The sequence below is a fragment of the Bombus bifarius genome, unplaced genomic scaffold, assembly GCF_011952205.1.
Source record: "Bombus bifarius isolate JDL3187 unplaced genomic scaffold, Bbif_JDL3187 scf7180000007970, whole genome shotgun sequence".
Taxonomy (NCBI): domain Eukaryota; kingdom Metazoa; phylum Arthropoda; class Insecta; order Hymenoptera; family Apidae; genus Bombus; species Bombus bifarius.
In genome coordinates, this window is record NW_022884356.1 from 184618 (window position 1) to 206255 (window position 21638).

Here is a 21638-nt window from a genome sequence, read left to right on the forward strand (position 1 = left end):
CAAGAAATGTTAGAAAATGGAATAAAAAGGGATTGGACAGAATTAATATGATATTCTTGTATTTAAAATGTGTTAAAACTAAGGAATGCTTTTACAGGGTTTTATTTTTTATTCAGTTTGCGTAAGAAAAGGTAAAACCTTTTGTTTAAATATTAAAACTCTATATTAATAAATAAAGATATAAATGAAAATAAAAATATGATGCATTTCACATGTTTTTCATTTGCCCACACACGAGCTCATGGTAATACAGTTTTTAATCATAATCTTTTTTTTCATTCCTTTATTAACTTCTTCGTCTTTTATATAAGCTCGTGCGCTCACTCTTTTTTTAATTCCATTAGTAAACTCCGCATCTGTTACAAATTCGTAGATTCCACTTTTGGCATACTATAATAAATATTCTGCGATTTAACGAAGAATTGGATTAATTTAATTGTAATAAAATAATTGTTGAGCTAGGTGGAAGAGGTGGATCTTGTAGAGACCTCCCAAATGTTTTACTTTTTTATTGTAATTTATTCTAGATTTTAACTGATTTAATAAAAAATTAGAATTTGTTGGAAATAAACGAGGGACGTAATTAAATTTTAGAAGGATATGAAAAATGATTAAAATAAAGTAATTAAACACTGAAAATGAGGCAATTATATTCTTAGATACACATTCACATTGTTTATGTACACATATAATAGATAATCACGAATGTAAATGAAATCATTCTTTAACATTAATGGTTTAATAAAATTTATGCTATATTGTAAGTTGTTTTTGATAATAGATATATTCATAGGTTTACAAGCATAAAAAATTACTGAATCACGATACATAGAATGGGTGAATCAATTTTAATGATTGTAACTCACTATTCATTTATTACTAACAAATTTGTGTATATAATGTATATTCAAGTAAATCCTATTAAATTTAAATTACAATTTTCTATTACAGAAAGTATTTTTATATATTTAGCTAAATCAATCACTTACAACTGAAATATAATGAAATGAGCTCAGGGAAGAGGATATCAATAATTTTACAGAATTTATTTATAAAACTTGATTTTATACTTGGAAGTATATATTGTAATTCATTCAATTATCTTTATGTCAACCTTTTCCACCAAACTAGCCAATTATCAAATACGTGTAACTACTCTCCTTAAATTTCGAGGCAATCAACATCAATTTATTTTAATATATCTTATAAAATTACTGATCTTTTTCTTGATGAAATTATACTTTAAATTTTAAGTTTTAAGTTAACAGAATTAAAATTAACACGTAGTACTATATATATAATAACTATATTCAAAATAAAGAGATGATATCAAAGTTTGTCAAAGCCTAAAACATAAAATACGAATTGATTTATGTAAATAGTTATCATAACTTAATGGAATGTTGAATCAGTAATCTGTCCGAGTTGTATACAGTTGTGATGTGGAATGCCTCGTTCGTGATCATCTTAATTATGTTCGTATAAGTACACTAGAAACGGTAATAATTTTGATGAACGAGTCAATGAAAAACTGATGATATAACGTACAAGTCGATAAAATATAATGAGACAATGAAAAAATATTTGAAATAGACATTATTATAGTTTACTTACATGTTTGTACAGATCCAACATTTAAATTCGAACATTAAGCAACGTATGTATACACCTTTCTGTAATTGAATTGATTAAAACAATGTTAAAAATAATAGTAGTTATAATAGAGAATTAATAATAAAATATAAGATACTAGATAATTTTTATACAAACCTATCTTCTGGCGTGCGTGCCAAATATTCACGTTCGATTAAACCTTCAATACGTTTTTTAATTATTACAGGCGACGGCAAAAATCGACCTCTTAATTGTTCTGTTACTTCTGTTACAAGTATATTATGCTAAAAAAAGAAGATAAAATATGGAATAAAAGAGCGTAAAACATTGGAGTAATTATAAATTACAATGTAATTAATAGTGATACTACATACAGGCATACGCTTCCTGTCTTTCATAATACGAACGATAGCTGCTTCTATCTCGTGCTTTCTATCTTCATCTACTTTGTTACGAGTTTCTCTTCTTTCAGGTTCTGATTCGCCTTTGGCAGCTACTGTTTGAATCTTCACTCTGAAATATTATTAAATAAGTTAACAACTACCGATTATGATATATTTTAATGCAATTTTAATGTAAGGATACCTGTGTAATTTACTGGTAAAACTGTCATTGACACAAAAATAGTGCGATGGTTCTATTTCCTTTGTACGAGGATGTTTTAATAACACTCTTTGCGTAGCTTTACCCATCGCGAGAGATTGTAATGCTCTAACCAAGTCTCTCTCTGGAATATCGGTTTCACCTTGAATTTCCTACGCAACGTTTCATGTATTGTATAGATAATTGTGAAACATTAGGAGTCCGATGTAGAAGAAATAAAAAATAAACGCTACTATTCACACTGACCTCATATGTCAATTTTTCTCTTTTGTTGAAGAGCATTAAGACACACATTTGATAAGTTGATACTTGGATTATGTGTTTCCTCGTGTTTCCACAACTGCTACTACGTTGGCTTAAAATACTACCATTAGTGGATATTCCACTACCATACAAACTACCACTTCCATTACCAATAGAACTTGAAGATGATGGTGTATCTAAACCACCGCAACTACTTTCTTCCCTTCGTGGTCCGTGAAATACAGCATTCAAGTCCGCAGAACCTAAAGGGATTATATTAATCTACTTCAGTGGGTCAAATAAGAGACAGTAAGAGAAAAGATAGAATGATGCTAGTTAACTGACCTAATTGTGGTTGCAACGTCAACTGTCGACCACTGTGTTTAGCAAGATAAAAACGTCGGAAAGCATCAAAAGCATCTCTTGGGGCAGCTGGCATGCTACACTTTGGAGTGGCGGATTGTGTCGGCCAAAAGCCTGTTGTTAAAACTCTTACACTTATATCCACTCCATGTAAATTTGTCTGTAATATGAAAATTGCAAAAATTAATTATTTATAAAATTATTATAAGTATTTTGTATGTAACTTACATTAGATGTAAGGACGTGATCTTTAAATTCATCCATAATAGTGTTACTGACTGTTATATCTTTAAACATTCCTTCCAATTTTGATGTGAATTGACACCCACATTCAGTCTAAAATATTATTTATTAAAAACGTATTGATATTATATTGTGAATACCAGTAATAATAAATTGAACAGAAGCAGGAATGTTACCTTAAGTTTGGATATCATGTTTTTTTCGCTGTCATCAGACACAGATTTATTTAAGAGAAGGCGTTTAGCTAAATGCTGTTTATAATATCGCTCAAATACGTCTTTTTCCTGAAGAAATCTAAATAAAACCATAGTTTTATCCAAGATACCTTCAATTTCCTGTTCTGTCATCTAAAATGTATTATAACAAACATTAATGTTATTTACACTTACATTATTAATGATCAGAAGTTAAGGTGCAAGATATAAAGTTTGTATTTCATTTGTACAAAACGATCCTTTGTAGAATGATGAAAAAAAATATTTATTAAAATTTCACGGTATTACCTACCATGAGTACCTATTTATAGAAATACAGTTAACATAACTAACCCCTTTAACACCTTTTTTCAGCTTGTCATCAATGAAAAGTGAAAGATATTCTGGACTCTTTGTATTTAAATTAAGAAAATATTCAAAGTCAGACGCTATCATTTGTTTATAGTTCTTATCATTGTTAAATGAATAATGAAGAAAATGATCAAAACGGTCTTTTAAATCCAGCAAATTCTGAATGAAAAGAACGGCATTCGTTGTCGATTCGTGTTCTTCTTGAACCATGGCACGCCCTTGTTCTTTAAGAAATTGAGAGACACAATCGCACACTGTACGCAAACCATCCAAAACTCTTGAAAATAATTTGTACATGCAACCGAGATCTTCGGTTTTCTGATTTTTGAGCATGTGTACTACACCACTATTTTCCATCTATAAATAAAAAAAGTAAATTGTTCTAATTTGTCACTTTATATGATAACACAATATATTGTATCAATAGAACGATATTTATACCTCAACAATAGTTTTCATATGAATTTTAATTAGTTCTTCTTCTACAACTTCGACTATTCGCGGTTCAGTAGATTCATCTAAATAATGTTTTGCTCTTTCTGATTCTTCACAAATTCTAGCTTCAACCTTTTTAATATATACTGATGCGCTATTTTCTGCCAAAAATTTTTGAGATTCCATCTAAATAAAAAACAGAAGAATGATGTTACATAATATTAAATTAAATGATGTTAAAAAATATAAAGAAATTGTCGTACTCTATAAAATTCAGCACTTTGTTGTAAAAAAGGCCTTTCAAAATCTTCTTCATAAACTTGACGACTGTTAATGCCAAGTAACATTAACATTTGACAGGCATTTTTTATTGCAATACGATCTACAACTTCTCCCCTTCTTTCTCTTGCTACCATACCTAGTAAAGTTTCTCGTAAATGATCTCTAACACATCCATATCTGACCACCTAAAAATGATATAATTTATTATCAATAAATCTCCAATTACTTCAAAAGCTGTTGAACTAAGTAGCAAACAGTTACCTGATCTCTAAATATGATAAGTCCCAAATTGTACACATTATCCACATCATGTTGTTGCACATATACTCTGTCCATATACATTAAAATATCTCTGATCATCACCATAGATGTCTGGTGATCATTCCAAGCTTGATTTAATGTTTGAAGAAAATTATTGTGAAGAGATCTTAATACATCTTCTCTAACTTTATTCTCTAAATGATGTGTTACAACTTCCTTTAAACCTGTATACAAACGTTCCCCATATTTGTGAAGAACCATAGTATAAGCATTTCGATAAAGTTCTTCAAAACTAAGCCCTGAATTATTTTTCTTCTGAATTTCTTGAATAGCATTTTTCAGTAGAGCCCAAATACTTTCTACATACTTTTCATCCATAGTTGTCTAAAAACAAAGCAATAGATGCAATATTAATTTGATAATTGCAAGTCAAGATAAATAATGTCTGAGAATTAGAACTTAATGAAAAATTAAAAACTAGACAAATAGAACAGATATATTGGTTTTACTAAAAAAATTCAATAGGGTACATCAAATTATATAACATAATTTTTAACATTAATGATCACAACTAAAAATATATGTATTATATATATTATTGAGATACTTTATGTTAATTGTTTGCATTTTTTCTTTAGTATTCTGTATATTTTAATATAAAGTCAAAATGATTCTTTCATGAATCATTTTTACAATACCTTTATCGTATAAAAAAAATGTAATATTAAATAAATAATTATGTTTAAGTCATAAATATTGTATTATTGCTTGTATAAATACAAGTTTTATGCTTTATTGTTTCATTAGATAGAAATGAAAAAGTGACAAACAAATAACATTTTCTAATCAAGTACATACAATATAAACTATAACCACAAAGGGACATATAAATATTTGACATGATAACATAAGTATCAAAGTATTGTTTAAGTAATTTTTAGTATCATATTGATTAACACATAATTTAAGTGATATAGCTTTACAATCACAAATTTAGTGGATAATAATCACAGTTCCAAACTTTAATGACAGATTAAACTGAAATTCATTAATAAACATGATAACATTGAAATATTTACATTTCATTGCTTTTTTCATTTGCCACTATAGCAACTGCCAATACATTCATCTCTATAATAAAATGTACAATATTACAATGCACAATTCTTAAGAGAAGAAATGTATTATTACACATTGAAATACAAAATGATAATATTGCAAAGAGAATCAATTGATAAAAACGCAATGACATTTCTAAATATGAATTATTGCAACTTTTTATAAGTTGACATGTAATTTAAAAGAACAGGTTACCAAAATATATATGTATATACATAAACTAGAACAACGTGCGCTTATTAGTTTATATATAGAACAGAAAAATAAAAATATAAAGGGAAAGAAAAAGGAAAGAAACAAAATGCGAGAGCGAATAAATATTAAAGGGAAAAAGAACGAAAACTAAAAAAATAAAAACAAACGAAGTTACTACTCACCGGGAAAGCACGTATGCGCATTTTGCTTTCTTTCTTAAGCATAGCACTGCTCTTCATCATGTCGAATTTCTAGCTGGACGAGGATTCTTTTTAGAAATGCTCTCTTCCTGATGCTACGATAACGTTACACCGTGTGTACATTGACACCAGTTAAACGTAGAGAGCATTCACTTCTTGTACAAGGTAGGAATAGCCGACGATCGGCTATCGTACGAAAATACGATCACTCATCCACGTTCACGTTGTGTAGGAGAGCCGAAAATTGTGTTGTTATCGTGGACATTTAAGTAAAAGAAAAGAAAAATATACGCGATGTGTCGTGGAAGAGGGGGTTGAGAAAAACGAGAGATTCAGAGAAAGACAGAAAAGAGAGAGGGGGATGGAGAAGAGTAAAGAATGCTCTCTTTTTTTTCACCCGGCAGGTGAAAATAGGGGATAAAATACTTAAGGGTTAAAGAGTAGAAAAAGGGAAAGAAGGCGAAGACGAGAGAGAGGAAAATGTAGATAAGGAGGTTGAACAAAGGTGAAACGGAAGGAAAAGAAAGAAAAGGAAAAAGAATTCACGCACTCCTGTCACGAAGACGATGAATCTGTCAGATCTCAATAATACACACGAATTTTCGCTGGTTTTTTTTTTTACCACGTTAACGTGATTGTTGGTACGTTCTCAGCGTCTCTCGAGGCATAGTGAATTTAGATTGTGAAAACTTGAGTTTTCATCCTATGGTCCGATATAGGGTACACAATATATCAGTCACAACGATATGCTCCATGCACATGAATCACGAACACTGTTGTTACTATAGATTCGCCCATTACGAATTTCATTATCCTGCCAACGCCGTAGAAAAAAGGCTATCGTGTTTTATCGTTTTATGTCGTACATAAACGTTATACATGTCGTTTTATCTTCGAATTTCCCAAATTTAATAATTACATGTAGGGCAAAGAATATTTACAATTTAATTTGTTTAATAAGTTTGGAAGCTACCCGCGATTACAAGTGGCTCACTTCAGATTGATAATACTCTTGAATTTGTTTCTTGAGTAGAACCAATCGCGTTATTTTTAATACTTATATATTGAATTTATATGTATATATAAACCTAGATTTAAATACAATTTTATTTGACAATATTAAGTTATTGGAATAATTTGACAAACCAATAACGATTCAATATTTTAAGACGCTTTACATGAACTATTTTATGCGAACGCCTGCCCCTCCACTTGTAGACAACTACTTGTTATCGTAGTTTAAGAATCTAGAATTATGCTGATAACATAAGAAGTCTTCTAAAAAAAAAAACTGTTGCAGAAAGAGCTAATATATGGTATTTTTTAAAATACAATAATCATTTATAATTTCTCATTATATTATCGAAGATAGACTGTTTAATTTATTGTTCAAAAATAATTTCAGTCAGCACAGAATATAATAGTAAGTGCTTTTATACCAACACGTACTTAATATGATGTATTTGCGAGTATTATTTGCATTGACCTTGTATCAATCGTTGTATATATTTATAAAATGCAAATCTGAAAGTAAAGTTGCTAATCATTGATGTTTAATGGATTTTTGTCTTAGACCTATTTAAAAATAGTCACAGAATAATTTATGTACATTCATACAATAGAAATCATATTAATTTTAAAAATGTTTATTTTGATTGTTAATGAACCTTAAACGTTTAACAAAACAAAATTTCTTCTAAGATGATTGCTTATTTTAAGCTTTAAAGATTAATAATATTTTCTTTCGAAAATATATAATTTATGTATGAACATGCTTGAAAAAGGAGCATAATTGTTGCATTTAAATTTTCGAACGTAAACATTATTTACCTACTACAGTACAAACTCCAAAGATAATAAAGAAACATAGATAAGGAGTATCATTAATATGATAAGAGATCATATGCTATTAATGTAAAATTTCATTAGTACTGATTCAATCAATCTTAAATTCATTACATTTATTCAGTTATTTGACATTTTAATATGTAACAAATAGAAATTGTCACGTTTAAATATTGTGACAGTTTAACATACAGCATAACCTACACGAATACAAGATATCTAAGGAATATATTTGGAAGAAATAAAAAATATGGATACGTTTTGATTTTCATTGTTATCGGAATCTATCAGGAAGATTTGTTGTAAGTTGTATAAGGTTCATGCGAATAGTAAAAATAAAAAAGTGATTAAGATTATTTGGATAAGGCTGCCATGTTTTTGCCCCACCGTTTTATTAGAGCAAACGTGCAATTTATAAGAAGCGTAGCTTATATCGGATCGGGTAGTAACTTCATTGCTTTCTCACGAATATTATCGCCAAAAATTTCTCAACCGTTTGATAATCCAGCACTTCTGTTCGCTAAGACATTTAGCGTTTCCTCTGGAATAATGACGAAAATAAAGGTAAGCAATCAGTAAAGCTATGTAACTGACATCTGTTAACGTCTATATATACCTATATACAAATATTTTTTTTCGTATAATACCTACCTTTCCTATATGAATTTTAATTAATTCTGATAACATTTTCGGTATTCCAATAGTTATTTTACATTATTTTATCTATTCCAAGAAAGAAATCTTTTTTATGCGCAAAATAAATACATATAATAATTTTTTTTGCATAATTAATTTTGCATTATCACAAGCATCCTATCTTTTTTAGGCTGGACCTGTTGTTGATATCTTGGGTGATGAAATGACAAGAGTCATTTGGGATTCTATTAAAGAGAAACTCATTTTACCCTTCTTAGATATTGAACTACATACCTATGACTTAGGTATTGAAAATCGGGATGCTACTAATGATAGGGTGACTGTAGAATGCGCAGAAGCTATTAAGAAGTATAATGTAGGAATCAAATGTGCTACTATTACTCCAGATGAAAACAGAGTAAAAGAATTTAACTTGAAAGAAATGTGGAAAAGCCCAAATGGTACTATCAGAAATATCTTAGGTGGCACAGTCTTCCGTGAACCGATTTTGTGTAAAAACATACCAAAACTAGTACAAGGTTGGACTCAACCAATTATCATTGGTAGACATGCTCATGGAGATCAGTATAAAGCTGTTGATTTTGTGGTACCTGGCCCAGGTAAACTTGAAATCACATGGACTGGAGATAATGGGAAAAAAATTTCACATACAGTTCATAGCTTTAAGGGATCTGGAATTGCACAAGCTCAATATAATACAGATGAAAGTATTTTAGCTTTTGCTCACAGTTCTTTCCAATATGCTCTGTCAAGGAATTACCCCTTGTACCTTTCCACAAAGAATACCATTCTTAAACAATACGATGGCAGATTTAAAAATATTTTTCAAGAAACATATAATAAAGAATACAAAGATAAATTTGAAGCCAAGAAACTTTGGTATGAACATCGCCTGATAGATGATATGGTAGCATATACAATGAAGAGTGAAGGTGGTTTTATATGGGCTTGTAAAAATTATGATGGAGATGTTCAATCTGATTCTGTAGCACAAGGTTATGGATCTCTGGGTCTGATGACTTCAGTTTTAATTTGCCCAGATGGACGCACAGTAGAAGCAGAAGCTGCTCATGGTACAGTTACAAGACACTATCGTCAGTACCAACAGGGAAAGGAAACTTCAACAAATCCAATTGCTTCCATATTTGCATGGACAAAAGGTTTACTCCAACGTGCAAAGCTGGATAATAATCAAGATCTTAAAAAATTTGCAGAAACATTAGAATCTGTCTGTATTAATACCATTGAATCAGGTTTTATGACAAAGGACCTTGCAATTTGCATTAAAGGCATGAGTAACGTTACTAGATCTGATTACTTAGAAACATTTGAATTTATGAATAAGTTAGCAGAAAATTTGCAGAAGCAATTAAAATGACTGCAATATCCAAATCAAACATCAAAGTATTAACTATACATGGGAAAAATATTATTACTGGTTATGGGGAAAAGAGTTGCATCTATTTATATGTTAGATTACAAAGATGGAACATAATGATATGAATAAAAGTAAGATTAATATATTGCAATTGTGATTTTTTATAAAAATATATTCATCAATTTTAGTTTTTTTACTATATATGTATATTTAAATCTGCATTTGAATATTTTTAAACAAATTTTAATTTTAAACGAAATCAAATCGTTTTTCTTCACACTCTCTCTTATGATACCAAACCCTTTATCAAAATACCTAAATCATCGTTACTTGAATACGTACTTCACGTCATAGTTAATATCACATAAGCATTTTTAATTATATAATTTTTATTCAAATATATCGTCGCTCGTAAATAAGACAACATACTTCACGTCATAGTTAATATCACATAAGCATTTTTAATTATATAATTTTTATTCAAATATATCGTCGCTCGTAAATAAGACAACATTAAACTATTAGATATAAATAACAAAGGCAATAACGTTTTATAGCAAATATCAATTAAATAAGACAAAAAATTTAGTACACTCTTCTTTTAACCTCCAAGATAAGATGTGTATATTCTTCTTCTCTCTTCCACCCTCTCACTCTTACATGCGCGTATGTATGTAGTGTTATTAAGGTATTATCATTATTATTTTTAATTTTACTAATTATCAACTGATTATATCGAAACGTCTTACCTTATGCAACAGAGACCGTAATAAATTTATATCCTTTAATGATATAAATAATGAAATTAACTATATTTAATAAATGAAAAACAAATAACTTAATGATATAAATATATATATGCTACATATATAAATGATCAAAGACAATCTTACTGATTTTTACGCATTAAGAATATTTATAATGAATAATTTCAATATTATATACTTACTAAATACAATTCTTTAATATTGCATAATCGATAAAAGTAAAGATAGCAAATCATTTAAATTTTGCAAATTATGTAACTTTTGATAATATAATTTTTGTAATACTTTTGTATCTTCATTTACAAATTACTGTACAATAGAACGGTATAAAAAGTACAAAGTCAATATAATTTCAACCTTCACATATATACTTACACGACAAAAAAATAATTAAAAAAAAAGAAATCTAGAATGGCGCTATGTATATACATCTACTATTTGATTACTTTAAGTTAACTTTCTTTTATATTAAATGATAAAATTTTTGTTATTTTGTTTTACTATAATTATCCTATTTTATAAAAACTTTTTCATACAAAATTCGATGAACATTAATTTTTTCTGTCTCATAAAAAAAGAAAAGGTACTTAAAGAAACAAAAAAGAAGGGGTTATAAAGTTTTCGTTTAAAAGGTATAAGTCTGCAATGCGTATAATGCATAACAGTACATAACACATTTTTTATCAAAAAGTAGATACATATATACTCTTTTTTTAACCTTAGAAAGAGAAGGAAAATTTAGAAGTTTTTTTTCCGGAAACTCAATATATATTTGAACAAGAAAAAATGTTGAATATTGTGTGAATAAAATAAAATATCGAAAATTGTGTTTTATAATAAAATAAAGATACTAAATAAATTATTAAAACTGCATAAAAATTATTGAAATTCGTAGATAATTTTCCAACGATGTGGTTTTCTATTTATCGGCTAATACTACAAGCTTTTAATGATATAACGGAATTCGTAAAACAATACAAGCAGAGATAACAATGCGACATCGACAAAGTTTAAGTAATTGCTATCCTACATGAAGTGTTAGAAAAATAAATTATAATTATATGCTTTGATTATCATTGCAATAAGAAACATCTTCAAGAAAATGACGGTACTTGAAAGCATTCGTATCTTAATCTCTTATTCATTATATGTACTTCTATACTTTCATTGCTATAGTACTCATTTTTTACCTATACACAAAAAAAGTTAAAGATAAAAAACTTAAGAATGATAACTATACAATCATCTCGCATAAGATAAGTACATGTCATGAATACAATTTTCCTACAAAGTATTATAACTAGCCTGCGAATATTTATGGAAATTCATATATTTATGAACATGACTAAAAAAGCGAGATATAGACAAAAATTTATTTCACCTACTAAATAATATAACAAGTACATAATATTTTTTTAATATTTCATATATATTTTCTAATTATCTTCATCTTTAAATGTCTTAAAAATGCATAAAACTCCGCAGTCTAATTATAGTATGAAGTAGCGGAGGTAATATTGTTTTTCAAAGTAAAGTCCAATGAATTCGCATTATTCTCAATACGGAGGCATTTTTAAGTGATGAGATAACTTGCTTCCACTACTTAACGAGTTAAACCATCGTCATCATCGGCTCCATTCTCTTCTCCTGCAGTTGTATCGAGGGCTGCAGGAGAAACCAGCCGGAGGAAGTGGGAGGAGTGTGTGGATACCAGAATCAGAATCGGAATTGCAGATGGCGCCTGACCTGCGCCACTTCGCCTCGCCATCGTTCTGTCCGAGTTGGTGAAAGAGGAGGGAGGGGCTGGTTTTCTCTCGTAGTCTTTCTACGATTCATCCTCTGTTTCGTCGGCTACTGGTTAGCGCCGATGACGAGGTATTCGAAGATAAATCGCGGTACCCGAGATAAATCGAGCTAACCGTGTCGAGAGGAGAAAGGAAGGAAAAGGAGGGAGAAAACAAAGGTTCCAACGAGCGTATCCGATTTTTTTAAAGCGTTAAATTAAATCGTAAAAGCAATCGTGATGTTAAAACCCGGTGCTCGTGGTTGGCTGCGTATATCGATTGATACGTGATCGTGGATTTATTGGCATATCTATTTACGACCGTCGCTCAATCAGAAGATAACCTGCTTCAAGCGAATTAACTGCTCGAGGTTTGTTTTTCAGTCAACAAGATCGAGTATTTAATTTCCTTCTTGTTTTCCTTGGTTTTCTTTCGTTTATGATATGCACACGCTCCGAACGGTATCTACTAAAATCGCCGTTCGTCTGTAAACCGGAAATTGCTTGGAGAAACGGAAATCGGACACGCGTTTCGGAAAACTGATCTCCTTTCTCTTATATTCGTGTATTATTGCATTAGCGATACCTTTTTTATTGTTTATTGCTTATATACTTTATTATGAGGAAAAAATTATAAAAAGGATCTTCATATAAATTATGATAAAAGGAAGAAACTGTACGCATAAGAATATGTTACGTTCTAGCTGTACGTTGACTCGTTGCGCGATTGACCATTGTATCACATAAACCGGATGTCAAGAGTAGGAAAAACGAGTTATTGGAAATAATTATACGCAAGATTCTGAAACGAATAGTAATTGTTGTAAATGAAAAAAGGAATCAATTTACTTTTATTGTAACATATATTTAAGATATATTCGTAATAATCGTAATGTGAAGACTTTATAATTTGTAAGTATACTATTAATTCCAAGCAACTGTGTTAAACAAAAATCTATATAATATAGTAATATGTATATTGAATCTGATAATCGGTAAACTTTTTGTCTTTTAGAAAAACTTAACTTTTCGCTTGAATTAAATGTTAACGATTTTAAAAAATATATAAACTGGAATACAATAAAATATAACCGCGATGTTGTTATATGAACTATTAATGAGGTTACAAGATTCTATTGTTATTTTGATAATTCTGTAGAAACTGATGTATAAAAAATCGGGTGAAGTTTGATCGAATAGTATCGTTTTATCCTTGGAATTTAGTACGGGAAGTGATCTCAAAGAGGTAGGATTTCTTCGTGGGAATGTTCGAACGCGCTCCTCGTCAGCAGTTTTACTAGGAAAGAAAAAATGGCGCCCATAGCCTCTAGATCGCGCGACCACCGAGTAATGCTGTACTCGTACTTCCGTAACGTGTACCAGCGCACAGTTCCCTATTAGAATTCCATAAATTGTTCACCGAGATTTCGAGGTACTTTTTATTCGACGAAAATTATGCCCGAGATGAGGACCGTATATCGAATTCGTAATTTATAATTGTGAGCAAAGCCATTTTTAAAAAATCACTCGTGAGAGATGTACACACGATATAAAGTGGCTTGTCATTGATGTCATCGGGAAGAAGACAGACGTGTAGAACGATGGAAAAGTGAATGTTGTATTCCTTTTATCGCGATACCGTGGTTCAGAAAATCGAATAGAAATAAAAGGGTATCTCAATGCGCGATAGGGAGACTATAGAACAGACGTGGGACAGAATAAATCTTGTCCAAGATGTCAGGAAGGCTACCCCGTCTGCGTGCACTTCGTCCACGACCCCAGCAATTTAAAACGGAGTCACATAAGGAAGGTAACCTTAAAGAGAATCGTCAGGGAGTCGTGATGAGGGAGCACGAGTTGCAAAGCGACACCGAACACATTTCGTACAGTGTCAAAGACGATGTCCCGATAAAAAACAATTCAAAGCACGAACACGAGGAGCTCGATTGTTCGGGGTCTTCACAAAATTACGAATGTAAAACATGCAAACCACCAAAACCTCTATCAAGTCTTAAGGCGTATCTCGATCATCTGAAAAAGGAGCACAAACAAAAGGTATATTATTTTTAATTGAATTACATCAATTACTTATGTTGTAATAAATGTTTAAGTATTACTTCATTGAACGAAAATTTAATTAGTGACTTTTTATATATTTTTTAAATAAAAAATGGAATCAATATTATTTTGAGGGAGAAATAAATTATGTAGTTCTAAAAGTAAAATATATCTATGTAGTGATATAATATGTATAAAATACTATTAATTGGAGTACCAAATACGATTTTTCTTATATTTCAAAAAATAATATTTATATATTTATATATTTAGGATACTTTTAATAAAATGATAACTTTTAGGGGAAATTCATACGTGACACTGGAAATCGATGTTCTATGTGTTCATATGTTGCATTAAATTCAAGAGATCTTGAAACTCATCAGAGAGTACATCATTTAAAGAGAAGGTTTTTCCGATGTGCTAAGTGCTCTTATGTAACACATGTACGTGCTCGTTATACAAAGCATGTGAAATATCATTCGATGCCAATGATCAAATGTGATGCTTGTGATTTCCGTACGCCATATAAGGTTAATAGAAGCTTTACTAAATTTAACAAATTAGAATTTTTTTGTTAGATGAAGTATCAACAGATAATGTTTTCTTGTAGTGGAATTTAGATAGGCACACTAGAAATCATGGAGGAGGAGGGGCTTTTCAATGTCGTGCTTGTAATTTTACAGCTGATATTAGACAAAGTTTAACAGTGCATGAAACTAATCATCATGAACCTCCTGTGGGTCAAACAAATCGTAAATCTAGCACACCTTTCGAACGAAAACCAAGAAATAGTCCTAAACGTTACAATCAGGTAATATAATAACTTATTTCTTAAGTAATAATTAATATAAATAATAGATAACTGAAAATATATTAAAAATAAACCAATTTCAGGTGGGTGCAAGTGATTTTCGGGAATCACTACATATGTCTACAGGTACAACAGTCTCAATCAGTCCTGGAGATTCATACATTTCTGATCAATCCATGGAAGATAAGAGAAGTGCAATAGCTAATGCAGAATGTATAGCATTGAAGTGTGAAGAAAAAGGATGCCAATTTATTACTGCATGGGATTCTGAAATGCAACGACACCTGGCAGAATGTCACGCTCCAATTACACCAAATAAATCCAGAAAACCACTGCCAATGTTAATTCCTCTAAGTCCTACTAAGCTAAATAGTATTAACTCCAGTGGACCTTCAACGACGTTGTTAAAAGTTCCACGTGTTAGAGTAAGACCGGAACTCGCACAAATTGCAAGAGACACGGAACTGGCAAAATTGTATGGAAATAAAGAAGTTAGTTATTTTTCCTTTCTTTTTATTAAATGTTGTCTATATCTAATTGATTATTTTTATGATGTTTTAATAATTCAATTAAATTTTTCACAGGTCAACAACTTAAAGAAGGATGCGAATAACGCGGCCGATTTATTTGAAAAAAAAAATGCGTCGTTCTTTGATAAGCTTAAGGAAAAGCTTACAACGACAGCGTCAATTAATAATGGAGTACCGGAGGTAGCTGTAAGTACTACGAACGATTTGAAATGCTGGTGTACTTTTAAAGCTAGTAGCATGGAAGAGCTGGCTTGTCACAAACAAATACACCACACTGCCCTAAGTGTATCCGTGGGCACAACGCGTTGCCCGAAGTGCAGGAGACGTTGCAAAAGTTCGACTGATCTACAAGTGCATATGCAGTGTTGTCACTCGACAAGCAACGATACGTCAATACACAATAGCTTAGAAAAATTATCAAATTGTTCAGAACTCCGTGTGACCTCGTATCGCGGTGAATATGCATTCCCAGCGCAAACGGATTGGGACGTTAATCTCAACGGACTGAATTCCTCTGGATCATCGGTATGGTGTTTTATAGAAATAATAATATTTACTTAATGCGTGCACATGAACAATATGGACATACGCACACAAACAAACAAACAAACAAATAATAATAATAATAATAATAATAATAATAATAATAATAATGATAATGATGATGATGATGATGATGATGATGATGATGATGATGATGATGATGATGATGATGATGATGATGATGATGATGATAATAATCGTGAAAAAATTGCAATACGAGAGTCAACAGATCTGACTATTTTTTTCTTTAGTTTGTGTAAATTATGTTTTGAACTATGTTGATTGCAAGCATCCCGTACGGCCATTAGAATAATATATTTAAAGTTAGCTTAAAAACTATCAATTTTTGTTCTTCGAAGTATGCAATGTTATTTTAAGTATTTTTGTAATTACGTTAATGACAATTTTTTTTCTTTTTTTTATTTATATTTCATATATTTTTTTGTTATTAAGAATGTGCTTTAAATGTTACTTACGGCAGTCGAGACCATAGACAGTTGTGTTCCCGAATGTGTTAACACTTAATTTTGATAAAGGTAGTCAAATCTTTTGTCAGGTTGAAGGTTCTTCGACGCATCCAGGTGGCCGATGGGTATACAAATGCCCGGATTGTCCATTTTGGGCATCCACCGCAAGTCGTTTTCATGTTCATATTGTCGGTCATTTAAATCGGAAGCCATTCGAGTGTTCCCTATGCGCGTATCGCTCTAACTGGCGGTGGGACATCACAAAACATATTAAACTTAAAGCAGCTAAAGATCCAGTTCATATGACTGCCAGGGTACTTATGAGGGATGAAACAGGTCGACGGAATTATTCCAAATATAACAAATATCTTGCACAGGTGAAAGCATAAATTTCACTTACATTTAAACAATTCCTTTATTAGTAAAGAAAAAGGTGCTTGTCGATTTTCATAGGCGCACTGATTTTTTTATGGTTTCAAAATGGTATGGTAAATTTGTTTATCCATGACAAGCATGTGTGATGATCCTTATGAATGATGAGAAGAGCTGAATTACATATTTTTTTAAAGAACCAGAGAAGATAATGAAACACTGATAATGAAAATGTATTAGCTGTATCGAAGCGCTTGGACACTTGATTGGTGTTATGATGTTAATCTGATTGCAATTACAAGCATATTCTTAGTAATCAAAACCGACATGATAACATTGAAAATGTTCCATACCTCTAAAAGTGACTTTTCATTTTATATGGAACTTCATGTTTTAATAATATAAAAGAAATTTTCAGTGTGCCGAATAGTTGTTTTTCTGCTGAATAATAAGTTGTTTCTCGTTGTGCAGCAGTGTATCGCTTATGACAAACAATTCTATATTGTATGTAAACTTCTCATCTCTTTCTTAGGTCGAGCAACAGTCGTGGGATGATCAAAACATGGAGGAACGTAGCGTGGAAGAAACGAATTCTGATGAACCGCCAACTAAGTTATTCATAATGAATAGCAACGAATATCGGCAAACATCGGATCTCCCGTCTTCTCCTATTTCGATCGTGTCTCCGAATGAAGGAAACCATAATCTTAACACCATTAACATCGGATTGAAACCACCACCGATTCTTAAAGCTGCTGCGAGGAATCGGGGACAGTCTTTACTTAAAAGCAATTTGATTTCCTCTCATTCACTATCAAGTGGATCATCATCAGCGACGATCGCAGAGGAAAATAAACGTACAATGTGGAAATGCAAACGTTGCAATTTTCGACATTGTAGTAGAGAAATTGTTTCTATGCACGTTAAATCTCACAGTGAGCCAGCTGACCAACGCCATGGAGAAGAAAAAGTATGAATATTAGTAGTTGTTTTGTTCATTTAGTTTTTTGTTATTAGACACATAATATATTCGTAATATATATTTGTTTACAGAATGTATTTGGTTGTGGAGATTGTCCATTTTCCGCATCTGATGCAGCAACATTATCGATGCATAGAGTTCATCATCGTCCAAATTTGGATGCTATTTTTAAATGTTATTTATGTCCATATTATGTCAGTACAAAAGTGTATGTATTTATATAATGCTATTATCATTAAATTTATAATATTCTTGGAAAATATTTATTTGTTTTATCTTTACAGAGAGCTTTTGGATCATGTCAGACTTCATGGAGAAGAGCTCGCCGTTGAGCACCAACAGAATATGGAGTACAATTTCCCTACCAAGTCTAAAGCACATCGAACTTCAAACACTGATAATAGTAAGTTAAACAAATTCTTTTTAGCATTAATATGATTAAAAATAGTTCAATACTAAGATTTTTATTCAAGCGTTAATTGGATACTTAAACATCATCATTTCAGGTATTAATCGCACGAAACAAGAGAAGTCTGTAGAGCAAGTGATTCATATCACAACGCAGAGCAATGTGACTTGCTTCACTAATGTTTCGAAGAATTCCGGAGCCCCACCGCCATTGCTTCTTGATACACGAGCACTGCCTGAAGCTCCATTAGTATGGGTGTCCCGACCAGATGGTACACTAGCGAAAATGTTAAAATGTCGTCACTGCCCTTTTGTATCTTCGCGACGAGCAGAAGTCCAGGATCATGAAACCATGCACCTAGATACTCCTAGTAATGGTCCTGTGGTCGCTTGTGCAGATTGTAGTTTCACTTGCACACGGCGAGAAGTCATGGTTGCACATACAGATATGCATTCCGGATCTTTAGGCACTGTTCATTGCTTGGTAGATGATTCAAGGCCAGATTCGCAGCAATTAAGCGATTTGGCTGCGCTTCTCGGCTTTACTCATTCTCCGGTATTAGGTTCGGAACCTGATCTACGAGACTTAAGACTTGTGCATTGTTGTAGCAAATGTCCAGCGCGATTCCTTTGCGAAAAGGAATTAAGAATACATTTAAGATATCATTCTACAGAACTAGCTTATTCTTGCCAATGGTGTTCTTATGCTGCTCGACAACCGGCCCATCTTTTAGCCCATCAGAAGGCACATTCTACGGAGTATCAAGAGCGTACCAAATATTTGTTATCTTTGTACGGCCAGTCACAGCGATACCCGCCCCCTACCACAGCTTGTGTTGAAGCAAATAATCAAGATTCAAATAATTCTACACCTACTGTCGCATGGATTGTAGTCGAAGTTACAGAAAGTTCCAACAACGGGTTTAATAGTAGCATAAACAACACAAATCAACGAACTGGTAATCAAGTATTCACTTGTGCAAAATGTCCGGCTCGTTATTTCAAATTGGATGCTCTAGAATATCATATGACCTTGCATGGATCAAACAATAGATTTAAATGCACTGAGTGTGACTATTCGTCGAAAACGGCTCAGAATTTAGTGAAACATCAGGTAGTTCATAGACGTCAAAACGAAGCGAGCGATGTAACTTCAAATCTGTCGCCTCCTCCCGACCCACAGTTTGGACTTTTTATGCGTGGGAATCCTAACTTTGTATATCCTGGTTATTTAAGAAACGGCCGATTAAAAGAAAAGCGATATAAATGCCATAAATGTCCTTCTGCCTTTGAGAAACGAGAACAATACAGAGTTCATCTAACTCTGCACGGTGCGAAACAAAGATATCGCTGCGATACGTGCGACTATTCCGTAAAATATTACGCTAATTATATTCAACATCTGAAGAAACATCAGGCAAATGCAGAGGCGCAAGCTTCACGTAGACAATTTGAAGACGATACAATTACCATTGATAGTGATAATATTTCCGATAATATAGGCTCCATTTCACGTTCAGGAAAGACGCTTAAATCACCCAATAATTCAGCTTCAATCATGACTACAAATGGTATATCAGTGTTAAATTTTGGTGGAGCACAGGCCTCGAATCAAGATAAGCAGTCCTTAATGTTGCTACAAAAGAAAGGGATACTTCTATCTTCTAACGACGAAGTGGAGACGTTACGTTGTCAAAGCTGTCCGTTTTCTACGTGTGACAAAGACATGATGGATGCTCATAAGCGTCGACATGGCATTGAAAGAATGACACCGTCTTGTCCTCATTGCGATTATATACCGCGAAAAGATGAGAATGTCGGCGAACATATTAGATTGCATTTTACAAGACTTTATAAACCAGAATCCTATCTTATTATAGAACTATTAACATTGACAATGAAAAAGATATCTTCAAACGGAAAGGAAGAGAAACAAAAGGCTGCCGAATTACTTTTTAAAGAATACGCGGATGGAAGATTTTTTCCTTTTACCGATACCAATTCCTTTGGGAGTCCTCCTACTGTGAGCAGTTACAAAGAAAAAGTCATAGTCGATCCAAATACAGGAGAAACGAAACATTTAACTGTTTAGAAAAAATTAAAGTTGTCAAAATAATTGCATATTGTACATTTCTCTGTATATAACAAATATGGTGCATTTTAAATGTTTATGAATATTTTCTAGATTCATTGATTCAACAAACTATAAAGGAATAATGGAGAAAAAACTGTTACGTTCCAAATAGTAGGTTATAGAAATCTGCATGAAGAAATGAAAATGGTTAGGCTTGTAGTATTGCTACATGTACAGAAAGAAATTTCGATCAATAATAATATCTGTAATTGCTACTGTATTTCTTATAAATGAACGCGATCATGATTATAATCATTAAAATGAGTATTTTTCAGCGTCATGCTTAACAAATAGGAAACAATGCCATACTTTGTTCATATATTAAACATTTTCTCATATATAGTTTAATTTTATTGTATATAATATCCAAATCCATGAATCTTGTACAATACAACAATAAACGAATGCTATATACATGTATAGATTTACGTTCACGTGTTTTCTAATATCTCCTAAGTTTTGGCAGGGTTTCTCTTGTTAATTTTTTTTCCAATTATAATCTCGATAATGTTCGAATACATAGGAATTGTTTCATGGAATATACGGCAACACGATTTTTAAAAAACTTTGTGTTTTTAATCACTGCATTTACTAAAATATTTTTTTTTCAATCATTCTTTTCTGTTCATTTTAAGATTTTTACTAGAAAAAAAGAATATTTTCGAAACGGTATTACAAAATTTGATAAAGGATAGGTTCTCGATTTGTGCATGCAAATCTTCCGAGTAGGTGGAGCTGCGCATGAAGGTTTCATCTGGTGCTAGCCTTGGATCCCG

At 31.6% G+C, this 21638-nt stretch overlaps 3 protein-coding genes across 10 annotated transcripts; 2 read left to right on the top strand and 1 right to left on the bottom strand.

Annotated features, from left to right (window-relative positions):
• Positions 1-42: 42 nt before the first annotated feature.
• On the bottom strand, positions 43-6993 carry LOC117213975 (cullin-3). 3 transcript variants are annotated; one of them, XM_033459729.1, is made up of 14 exons: positions 6107-6993; positions 4611-4994; positions 4331-4534; positions 4074-4253; positions 3615-3989; positions 3243-3413; positions 3052-3159; positions 2806-2983; positions 2464-2723; positions 2200-2369; positions 1989-2127; positions 1771-1898; positions 1615-1673; positions 43-390 (listed from the first exon to the last, which is right to left on the bottom strand). In XM_033459729.1, the coding sequence occupies exons 1-13, from the start codon at positions 6164-6166 to the stop codon at positions 1649-1651; spliced, it is 2382 nt and encodes a 793-aa protein (XP_033315620.1). In that variant the 5' UTR covers positions 6167-6993; the 3' UTR covers positions 43-390; positions 1615-1648. The 3 variants fall into 3 exon arrangements, with proteins under 3 accessions (XP_033315620.1, XP_033315630.1, XP_033315639.1); XM_033459739.1 differs by having other exon boundaries at positions 43-404; positions 6107-6166; XM_033459748.1 differs by lacking the exon at positions 43-390 and adding an exon at positions 1059-1490 and having other exon boundaries at positions 6107-6166.
• Positions 6994-7912: 919 nt separating this feature from the next.
• On the top strand, positions 7913-10152 carry LOC117214022 (isocitrate dehydrogenase [NADP] cytoplasmic). Of its 2 annotated transcripts, XM_033459850.1 has the most exons (3): positions 8124-8271; positions 8368-8533; positions 8796-10152. In XM_033459850.1, the coding sequence occupies exons 2-3, from the start codon at positions 8519-8521 to the stop codon at positions 10002-10004; spliced, it is 1224 nt and encodes a 407-aa protein (XP_033315741.1). In that variant the 5' UTR covers positions 8124-8271; positions 8368-8518; the 3' UTR covers positions 10005-10152. The 2 variants fall into 2 exon arrangements, with proteins under 2 accessions (XP_033315733.1, XP_033315741.1); XM_033459842.1 differs by having other exon boundaries at positions 7913-8533.
• A 2273-nt stretch (positions 10153-12425) lies between these two features.
• On the top strand, positions 12426-21290 carry LOC117212225 (zinc finger protein 91-like). 5 transcript variants are annotated; one of them, XM_033456827.1, is made up of 12 exons: positions 12428-12925; positions 13259-13466; positions 13570-14609; positions 14915-15145; positions 15226-15426; positions 15510-15917; positions 16011-16481; positions 17056-17343; positions 17871-18308; positions 18392-18528; positions 18605-18723; positions 18827-21290. In XM_033456827.1, the coding sequence occupies exons 3-12, from the start codon at positions 14289-14291 to the stop codon at positions 20818-20820; spliced, it is 4608 nt and encodes a 1535-aa protein (XP_033312718.1). In that variant the 5' UTR covers positions 12428-12925; positions 13259-13466; positions 13570-14288; the 3' UTR covers positions 20821-21290. The 5 variants fall into 5 exon arrangements, with proteins under 5 accessions (XP_033312737.1, XP_033312718.1, XP_033312726.1 ...); XM_033456835.1 differs by having other exon boundaries at positions 12428-12646; positions 13259-14609; XM_033456853.1 differs by having other exon boundaries at positions 12429-12925; positions 13259-14609; positions 16011-16142.
• The last annotated feature ends 348 nt before the right edge of the window (positions 21291-21638 follow it).

Bases quoted from the DNA above. Each gene is read 5' to 3' on its own strand.
- LOC117213975 (XM_033459729.1), bottom strand. From the start codon at position 6,166: ATGATGAAGAGCAGTGCTATGCTTAAGAAAGAAAGCAAAATGCGCATA. The intron at 3,414-3,614 runs GTTAGTTATGTT...AATACATTTTAG, and splicing joins TGAAAAAAGGTGTTAAAGGG to ATGACAGAACAGGAAATTGA. The intron at 2,128-2,199 runs GTATCCTTACAT...ATAATATTTCAG, and splicing joins TTTACCAGTAAATTACACAG to AGTGAAGATTCAAACAGTAG.
- LOC117212225 (XM_033456827.1), top strand. From the start codon at position 14,289: ATGTCAGGAAGGCTACCCCGTCTGCGTGCACTTCGTCCACGACCCCAG. The intron at 14,610-14,914 runs GTATATTATTTT...GATAACTTTTAG, and splicing joins AAAAGGAGCACAAACAAAAG to GGGAAATTCATACGTGACAC. The intron at 18,309-18,391 runs GTATGAATATTA...ATTTGTTTACAG, and splicing joins AACGCCATGGAGAAGAAAAA to AATGTATTTGGTTGTGGAGA.
- LOC117214022 (XM_033459842.1), top strand. From the start codon at position 8,342: ATGTTTTTGCCCCACCGTTTTATTAGAGCAAACGTGCAATTTATAAGA. The intron at 8,534-8,795 runs GTAAGCAATCAG...TATCTTTTTTAG, and splicing joins GAATAATGACGAAAATAAAG to GCTGGACCTGTTGTTGATAT.